This window comes from Nansenia antarctica (assembly GCF_963989245.1).
Source record: "Nansenia antarctica genome assembly, chromosome: 6".
In the NCBI taxonomy this organism is placed as follows: domain Eukaryota; kingdom Metazoa; phylum Chordata; class Actinopteri; order Argentiniformes; family Microstomatidae; genus Nansenia; species Nansenia antarctica.
This window is the reverse complement of record NC_137676.1, coordinates 68885941-68895940: the sequence shown is the minus strand read 5'-3', so window position 1 is coordinate 68895940 and position 10000 is coordinate 68885941. Positions and strand designations below refer to the sequence as shown.

At 47.2% G+C, this 10000-nt stretch overlaps 1 protein-coding gene across 1 annotated transcript in view; it reads right to left on the bottom strand.

Moving 5' to 3' along the window:
* klhl5 (kelch-like family member 5) overlaps positions 1-10000 on the bottom strand; it is a gene marked incomplete at its 3' end in the record, with an annotated part of 44181 nt that overhangs the window by 10349 nt on the left and 23832 nt on the right. Inside the window, exons 4-5 of the mRNA XM_080535372.1 lie at positions 9581-9777; positions 5504-5716 (exon numbers count right to left, since the gene is read on the bottom strand). Of these exons, the coding sequence (XP_080391498.1) occupies positions 5504-5716; positions 9581-9777 (410 nt within the window). The remainder of the gene's footprint in view (positions 1-5503; positions 5717-9580; positions 9778-10000) is intronic.

Genomic DNA, 10000 nt, shown 5'->3' with positions numbered 1-10000 from the left:
CCTCTCCTCTCTCCTATAAGATATTCAGCTCTCACCTACCCACTTCATCTTGATGTTTCACAAGGCCCCCACCCCCCGTAAATCTACTTGGCACGTTCATTCTGATTTATGGCCTATAGAGTCTCCTCTGAGATGAGTCAGACCGGACCAAGCGGTTAAGGAGTGGCGGGGGGGGACGGGGGACGGGACGACGTTGACCTTTCGGTTTATAATGGGCTTTTAACTTGTTCATTGACAACCAAGTTGCTAGTCTGGTTGACTGGATAGAAGACATAAGACTTAATATTGATAGATGTATCCATCCGTTGAATGATGGGGTGGGCGTTTGGTCGGCTGGCTGGTTTAATTCCTTGTTCTATTGGATTCTGCTTATAGGCTGAAGGGCGAATCAATGGATTAGTGAGGAGGACTTGATTGCTTAATCAATTTGGCTAGGACACCTCACTCTGTTCTCTCTCTCTCTCTCCTCCAAACCCCTCTTTTCACCTCCCTTCTTCCCCCTCGTCCTCTACCTCTCCCTCTCCCCATCGCCCTCCTCTTTCCGGAGGGGGGAGGGATAGAGAGAGAGAGAGAGAGAGAGTGGGGGAGAGAGAAAGAGGGAGGGAGGGGGAGAGAGAGAGAGAGAGGGAGGGATGGGAGAGAGAGAAATGGAAGAGGGAGGGAGAGAGACACAGAGAGAGAGAGGGGTAGGGAGGGAGGGAGGGGAGAGAGAGATGGAAGAGGGAGAGAGAGAGGAAGAGACAGAGCGAGAGAGACAGAGAGAGAGAGACAGAGAGAGACAGAGAGAGAGAAACAGAGAGAGAGATAGACAGAGAGTGAGACAGAGAGAGAGATACAGAGACAGAGAGAGAGAGAGACAGAGAGAGACAGAGAGACAAAGAGACAGACAGAGAGAGAGAGACAGAGATAGACAGACAGAGACAGACAGACAGAGAGAGAGACAGAGAGAGACAGAGAGAGAGAGACAGAGATAGACAGACAGAGACAGACAGACAGAGAGAGAGACAGAGAGAGAGAGAGAGAGAGACAGAGACAGAGACAGAGAGACAGAGACAGAGACAGAGAGAGAGAGAGAGAGAGAGAGAGAGACAGAGAGAGAGAGAGACAGAGCGAGAGATAGACAGAGAGAGAGAGAAAGAGAGAATGGCGCCTTCACATTTCAGTAAATAGAGGGTTTATACATAGAGAGTCTAAAGAGAAGGATGACTCACAAGAGAGAGATTCATGGCACTGTGTTAAAAAAAAAAAAAACTCCGCTTCCTGGAAATAATACACATTAAATGAATATGCCTGATGACTCTGACAACCATCAAACGTGGATTTATGTAATGTAAGGTTGTGGCACAGCTGAGAGAACAAGGCTAATGGAGGATCTTTCTTTGGAAGTGGATGGAGACTGCCGTCACAGAAGACACGTTGAAAACCCTTCACAGCATAGCGAAAGCTGAATATTCCTTAATAATAATAATAATAATAATAACTTTATTTGTATAGCGCTTTTCCTGAAAACGTTGCAGCTCAAAGTGCTTTAATCATCATATAATCTTAATTTAATTATTTAGTTATTTAAAGGCAATATTAAAAAGATGGGTTTTTAGTCTTGACTGAGGTTGCATCCCTAATGTAAACTGGCAGTGCATTCCACAATCTGGGTGCATAAAATGAGAATGCAGCCTCACCAAATCTCTTCTTTTGTACATGTGGTACACAGAGAAAACCAGCATCAGAACACCTGAGAGCTCTACTGGGCTGATATGCTGACTAATGGTTCGAGTCTATTTCTATCAGTGATTGCGTATTATTTTTAGTCCGCTTAATGTGCTTTTTATTCTGCTTCAGAGTTTTATTCAAAAGATCAAAGCTATTTCCTGAATTTTCATTATGAGTTTCGACACTGTTTCCTCTATATGCACTTATTCGTGTTGGGCCGCCACGAATGAATTTCCTCCGCCACTAATTGATTCAGACAGTCCACTTTGATTCAGGCTGCGCAGAAAGGCAGCGAGTTATTATGACCGGAGAACAGAAAAAAAGCAGATTGAAGCTAGATTTAGGCCGCTTCCAGACCAACATTCCGTTACGATTTAGGGCGTAGTTAGTTACAATATGTTACAATGTTGCAATTAACCTCGTCGTTTGTGTTCGCACTGCAATCAAGACTGAATCGCTCTCAACAGGCGCGCGGCGCGAGGCGACGCGCTTTCAAAACAGTTTTGTGATTGGTCCGAATTTAGCGGGACATTTGGATTTCTCTTTTAGCCTGTCGCCGGTGCCTTTAATCCCGTATCCTAATCGAAAATGCAACATCATCAGCGACGACTGTGGGTTATTGCATTTACTGCTGTTCTCTGGTTCATGTTCTTATACCAGTGCTCAGTATAGAGTATTTTAAATGAACATTCGTAATGTATGTCTCTGATGTTCCCGCTAATGGGTTAACCGAGCATTCTCGCACCTAACGTGCAAGCACCTAGCTTCGAACTATTCATAGCAATATGCGCGGGGCAAAAATAATCTATTGCCTCTAAAATCACCACGAACAGAACGGCGGAGGTACGGGTAAGCAGGTCTCATGTTGGTGTCATCAAAGGTAAGAGTTTGTTTTCTTTAACTCAACTGATAGCATTACCTTGCTGTTGTTGTTTACCGAATGCTCCATCTGACTGCCACACTGTGATTTTACTTGTGTAAACAGTTAATGAGTAACGTTAGCCGGTTTTGTGCGTGTACTGTCATGTAGGCTTACTTCATATTGATCTTTCTGTGTGTGTGTGTGTGTAATGCGCGTTCCGCATGTTCCGCTGCAGCTGTAGGATATATTGGTATTTGATCACCTTCTATATAAAATCACCTGCTCGGCTTTAATGACTTAACCGCTATTTAAGAAATTATAATTGTTGCCACCCTCTAGTTTTTGGTGAAACTACGTCTTTGTTTTGAGCGCCAGTGCGCGTTTTATGCGCGTGCACGCGAAAGAAAAAATTGCGCACGCTGACCGCGCGAAAGATAACCGCTCCGCCACTAATGTCAAAAATCCTGGAGGAAACACTGTTCGATATAACATTTCCATGAAATTGCTATTTGATTTGCCTATTTATTTTGCCCTTATGACTCAGAGACAGACAGCAAACACATAGGGTCAAAGCTAGACGTAAATGGACTGCACTTATATAGCGCCTTTTTTGCTGCTCCAAAGCGCTTTACAACGGCCTCTCATTCACCCATTCACACACACATTCACACACCAATGGCGGCAAGCTGCCATGCAAGGCGCCGGCCCGCTCACTGGGAGCAATTAAGGGGTTCCGTGTCTTGCCCAAGGACACTTCGACATGTGGCTCGAACCGCTGATCTGCCAACCTTGTGATCATTAGACGGCGACTCGACCTCCTGTGCCACAGCCGCCCCTGGATGCTACATAGGATGCTGAGAATGATCAGCTCACATTTTACATTTTGACCATTTAGCAGACGCATTTATCCAAAGCGAATTGCAACTAGAGATTACAGGGACAGTCTCCCTGGAGTAACTTAGGGTTAAGTGCCTTGCTCAAGGGCACACTAGTGGTGGTGTTCCCAGGTGGGATTTGAACTCTGATCACCAGTCCACCTCTCTATCCACCCGGCCACCACTACCTAGACAGGTCTTTAGTTCACTCAGAGTATGTGAGACAGGTCTTTAGTTCAGTCAGGGTATGTGAGACAGGTCTTTAGTTCAGTCAGGGTACGTGAGACAGGTCTTTGGTTCAGTCAGGGTATGTGAGACAGGTCTTTAGTTCAGTCAGGGTACGTGAGACAGGTCTTTAGTTCAGTCAGAGTACGTGAGACAGGTCTTTAGTTCAGTCAGAGTATGTGAGACAGGTGTTTAGTTCAGTCAGGGTACGTGAGACAGGTCTTTAGTTCAGTCAGGGTACGTGAGACAGGTCTTTACTTCAGTCAGGGTACGTGAGACAGGTCTTTAGTTCAGTCAGAGTACGTGAGACAGGTATTTAGTTCAGTCAGGGTACGTGAGACAGGTCTTTAGTTCAGTCAGAGTACGTGAGACAGGTCTTTAGTTCAGTCAGGGTACGTGAGACAGGTCTTTAGTTCAGTCAGGGTACGTGAGAAAGGTCTTTAGTTCAGTCAGGGTATGTGAGACAGGTCTTTAGTTCAGTCAGGGTATGTGAGACAGGTCTTTAGTTCAGTCAGGGTATGTGAGACAGGTCTTTAGTTCAGTGAAGAGTACGTGAGACAGGTCTTTAGTTCAGTCAGAGTATGTGAGACAGGTCTTTAGTTCAGTCAGGGTACGTGAGACAGGTCTTTAGTTCAGTCAGGGTATGTGAGACAGGTCTTTAGTTCAATCAGAGTATGTGAGACAGGTCTTTGGTTCAGTCAGGGTATGTGAGACAGGTATTTAGTTCAATCAGAGTATGTGAGACAGGTCTTTAGTTCAGTGCTGGACCCCCTGCAGTTGGCTTCCCCCTCCCCCCCGCCTCCAAGTCTGCCCAGGACTGAACATGCACTGGACCTTGAATAACTCTGCACTGCACTTTATATACAGCACTATTCATGCACTGTCTGTCCTGTGTTGTCCTGTTTTTGCCTGTCTTTGCATTTGTATTTGTACTTGTTTTGTTCATGTATATGTGAAAAAAGCATAAATGCACCTTCTGTAAATGCCAAAGCAAATTCCTACATGTGTCAAGCATAATGGCAATAAACGTTATCTGAATCTGAATCTGAGTCAGAGTATGTTGGACAGGTCTTTAGTTCAGTCAGAGTATGTGAGAAAGGTCTTTAGTTCAGTCAGGGTACGTGAGACAGGTGTTTAGTTCAGTCAGGGTATGTGAGACAGGTCTTTAGTTCAGTCAGGGTATGTGAGACAGGTCTTTAGTTCAGTCAGGGTATGTGAGACAGGTCTTTAGTTCAGTCAGAGTATGTGAGACAGGTCTTTAGTTCAGTCAGAGTATGTGAGACAGGTGTTTAGTTCAGTCAGGGTATGTGAGACAGGTCTTTAGTTCAGTCAGAGTATGTGAGACAGGTATTTAGTTCAGTCAGGGTATGTGAGACAGGTATTTAGTTCAGTCAGGGTATGTGAGACAGGTCTTTAGTTCAGTCAGGGTATGTGAGACAGGTCTTTAGTTCAGTCAGGGTACGTGAGACAGGTCTTTAGTTCAGTGAAGAGTATGTGAGACAGGTCTTTAGTTCAGTCAGAGTAGGTGAGACAGGTATTTAGTTCAGTCAGGGTACGTGAGACAGGTCTTTAGTTCAGTCAGGGTACGTGAGACAGGTCTTTAGTTCAGTCAGGGTACGTGAGACAGGTCTTTAGTTCAGTCAGAGTAGGTGAGACAGGTCTTTAGTTCAGTCAGGGTACGTGAGACAGGTCTTTAGTTCAGTCAGAGTAGGTGAGACAGGTATTCAGTTCAATCAGAGTATGTGAGACAGGTCTTTAGTTCAGTCAGGGTATGTGAGACAGGTCTTTAGTTCAGTCAGGGTATGTGAGACAGGTCTTTAGAGTCTCTCACCTGAGGCTTGAGTAAGGGCAGGCGTATGTGAGACAGGAGCGACGGCAGGTGCGGTTGCCGGGCGGCGCAGTCGTGGCGGACCCAGCCTAGCAGCGCCGTCACCACGGTTTCCTCTTCCGGAACGTTCATGTCGTCGGAGGAGAGCAGTCTCTCCATCTCCTCCATCGGCAGGAGGAGGAACTCCTGACCTGCCACCACCTCCACAAAGTGTTCCTGAGAGAGGGGGAGAGAAAGTGAGGGGGGGAGAGGGAGGGAGGCAGGGATGGGGGAGAGAAAAGGAGGGAGGCAGGGAGAGGGAGAGGGAGGGGAGGAGGGGAGAGAGGGATGGGGGAGGGAGAGGGAGGCAGGGAGGGAAGGGGGAGAGGGAGGGAGGGAGAAGGAGGGGGAGGGGGGGGGAGAGGGAGGCGGGAGGGAGGGAAGGGAGAGGGAGGGAGAGGGAGGGAGAGGGAGGGAAGGGAGAGGGAGGGAGGGGGGGAGAGGGAGAGAGGGATGGGGGAGAGAAAGGGAGGGGGGGAGAGAGAGGAGAGGGAGCGGGAGGGAGGGAGGGAGAGAGAGAGTCGGGGGAGAGGGAGAGAGAGAGAGACACCTTTAGTGTACACTTCGAGAATGGTACACATTTCCATGGCGACCCTTCTGAGGCCCTTCTGATAGGCCATTCACACCGTCCAGGCTCCGTGCCGGTTCCGAAATGTTTAACCGGCCGGCCCGTTTAGACAGAAAATAAATTGGTTCGGAACCTGAAAAGTTGGTTCTCAGCTGGAACTAATAGAACCGTGACGTCGTCAGCGGGTGTGTCTATGACATCATCAGTGGGTGTGTCATATTCTAGGCCGTGAAGACGTGTTAAGAGAGCAAGAAGGAAGCAGACACCATGTAACCTCATCTAAATCTAATCATTAGTGATTCAAAAAAAATATCAAAAGTTACATCATTCTCTCCATCTTCCTCCACATGCTCAGCAAACACGCACGCGCACAGACGCGAACTTCGTAAGCCATTTCTATTCTAGTATCAGAGTAGCTGGCAAGTAAGAGAACGTGTTTAGAAAGAGTTCATGTGGATGTTTCCTGTTAGAGAAGGCACACAGTACTGAGACAGGATGGCCAGAACCAAGCCCAGGCAGACTAGTAAATCACACCCCAGCACCTTCTGCACACTTGATACTGTCATATCATTTGGACCATTGTAACCGTTTGGACTATTGTAACGGTCTCCTTTCTGGTCTTCCGAGGAAAGCTATTGGCCAGCTGCAATTAGTCCAAAATGCAGCAGCGAGAGTTTTAACCAAAACAAGCAGAAGAGCTCATATAACTCCTATTTTAGAGACTCTACACTGGCTTCCTGTTAAGTTCAGAATAGATTCTTCTGCTTGTTTATAAAGCTCTCACTGGCACAGCACCAGAATATCTGAAAAACCTTCTGCTAGAATATCAGCCCAATAGAGCTCTCAGGTCTTCTGACGCTGGTTTTCTCTGTGTACCACATGTACAAAAGAAGAGATTTGGTGAGGCTGCATTCTCATTTTATGCACCCAAATTGTGGAATGCACTGCCAGTTTACATTAGGGATGCAACCTCAGCAAATATGTTCAAGTCAAGACTAAAAACCCATCTTTTTAATATTGCCTTTAAATTACTAAATAATTAAATTATGATTATATAATGATTAAAGCACTTTGAGCTGCAACATTTGCAGGAAAAGTGCTATACAAATAAAAGTTATTATTATTAGGGATGCAACCTCAGCAAATATTTTCAAGTCAAGACTAAAAACCCATCTTTTTAATATTGCCTTTAAATAACTAAATAAATTATGATTATATAATGATTAAAGCACTTTGAGCTGCTAAAAGCACACAGATCACATCTGAATAATGTCACATGACACCTTACTAGGGGTGCCATTGTGACATCATTATGTCCACCTACTATTATGATGTCATGTGTTCCGACCATAGAGAAAAGTGTGTCGTATCTCCATGGCGATGACAAGGTATAAAAGACAAGGTTCCAGATCTTTCAGACAGAGCACCATTTGCTTGTTAGAGGACACACACGACTGTCTCTAATTATAGGAAGATTGTTTAACAGAATAACTATTGGTAATATTAAGCTATGGGTCAGACCCCAAGCGGAACTGAGGTTCCAGGAGTAGACGGACCTCAGAAGGAGGCCAAAAAAGAAAAGAAAAGAGTGGACAGCCCGCCGTGGTGTTTTCTTGTTTTTTTTAATACAAAATAGTGTTCATTCCAGATAATGTAGAGGAAGATATTATCCTCATTTCCAGTGAAGTAGCTGCCATCTTGTTGTGACATTTCTGGTCATCCCATCCAACGTTGATGACATTGATGGTTCTGTTTAAACCGGTTTGGGCTGGTTCACCATACAGCAGCAAGGTTCTGAGGCTTCAGAACAGGAACCAGAACCGTCACAGAGCCTTGGTGGTGTGAGAGGCCAGAGGACAAACCTGACAGACCAACACAACCACGCGCACACACACACACACACACACACACACACACACACACAGGGTTCAGGGGTCATACACCTCGCTCTCCTTCGTCTGTCTGCCGTTGCATTGGCCTGCACTAATCCACCATGTGTGTGTGTGTGTGTGTGTGTGTGTGTGTGTGTGTGTGTGTGTGTGTGTGTTGGGTAATTACTGGCAGAACCACGGCGTCACGATTGACTAGAGCCACTTCTACCTCATAATTACTCCAGATTAACGTTTATTAATAATCCCTTCTGAAGAGAGAGAGAGAGAGGGAAGGGGAAGAGGGAGAGAGAGGAAGAAGAGGCATAGAGACAGAGAGAGAGCAGGGGGGAGGACAGAGAGAGAGAGAGAGGGAAGGGGAGGAGAGAAGAGAAGAGAGAAAGAAAGAGAGGGGAGAGAGAGAGAGGGAAGGGGAAGAGAGAAGAGAGAAAGAAAGAGGGGAGAGAGAGTAAGAAGAGGCATAGAGACAGAGAGAGAGCAGGGGGGAGGACAGAGAGAGAGAGAGGGAGAGAGGGAAGGGGAGGAGAGAAGAGAAGAGAGAAAGAAAGAGAGGGGAGAGAGGGAGGAAGAAGAGGCATAGAGACAGAGAGAGAGAGAGAGAAGGGGAGGAGAGAAGAGAGAAAGAAAGAAAGAGAGAGAGAGAGAGGGAAAAGGAGGAGAGAGGGAAGGGGAGGAGAAAAGAGAGAAAGAAAGAGAGGGAAGGGGAGGAGAGAGAGAGAGAGAGAAAGAGAAGAGAGAAAGAAAGAGAGAGAGAGAGGGAGAGAGGGAAGGGGAGGAGAGAAGAGAGAAAGAAAGAGAGAGAGAGAGAGGGAGAGAGGGAAGGGGAGGAGAGAAGAGAGAAAGAAAGAAAGAGAGGGAGAGAGAGAAGAATAAAGGGAGATAAAAGGAGAACGAAGCAGCTTTCTCACACAGTCGCCATAGCAACCCCCCCCCCCCCGTGGAAATGGTAGTTGTGGTGATTATGGTGTGTGTGTGTGTGTGTGTGTATATATACACTATTTAGGTGACGCTTTTGTCCAAAGCATTGCAATGAGTTCATACATTGTGTGTGTGTGTGTGTGTGTAGATAGTGTGCCCATACCCTACCATGGTGTGTGTGTGTGTGTGTGTGTGTGTGTGTGTGTGTACCATGGTGTAGGTAGGCGTGTGTGTGTGTTTGTGTGTGTGAATGTGTGTGTGTGTGTGTGTGTGTGTGCGTACCATAGTGTAGGCGTGTGTGTGTGTGTTTGTGTGTGTGTGTGTGTACCATGATGTAGGCGTGTGTGTGTGTCTGTGTGTGTGTATGTGTGTGTGTACCATGGTGTAGGCGTGTGTGTGTGTGTGTACCATGGTGTAGGAGTGTGTGCGTGTGTGTGTGTGTGTGTACCATGGTGTAGGCGTGTGTGTGTGTGTGTGTGTGTGTACCATGGTGTAGGCGTGTGTGTGTGTGCACCATGGTGTAGGCGTGTGTGTGTGTGTGTGTGTACCATGGTGTAGGCGTGTGTGTGTGTGTGTGTGTACCATGGTGTAGGTGTGTGTGTATGTGTGTGTGTGTGTACCATGGTGTAGGCGAGTGTGTGTGTGTGTGTGTGTGTGTGTGTGTACCATGGTGTAGGCGTGTGCTGCGCGGTGCAGGTCGGTGCAGCCCTGCGCGTCTGCATAGCTGCGTATCCCCAGGCTGTTGGAGGGGTGCAGCTGCTTCACCAGGAAGGCGCAGCAGGCCTGCACCACCGCAGACAGCTGCAGCAGGCAGGAGGCAGACAGCAGGGATTCGATGGTGTCCTCCCGCAGCTCCACACGCCCTGGGGGCGGCGGGGGGGAGAGGAGGTGGGGTGGGGTCAGGTACAGAACACAGTGTTGGGGGGGGAGGGTTGGGTGTGTGTCTTAGAAAGAGAGAGCGAGAGAGCGAGAGAGAGAGAGAGAGAGTGAGTGAGTGAGTGTGTGTGTGCGTGTGTGTGCGTGTTAGAAAGAGAGAGAGAGCGTGTGTGTGTGTGTGTGTGCGTGTGCTGGAAAGAGAGAGTGTGT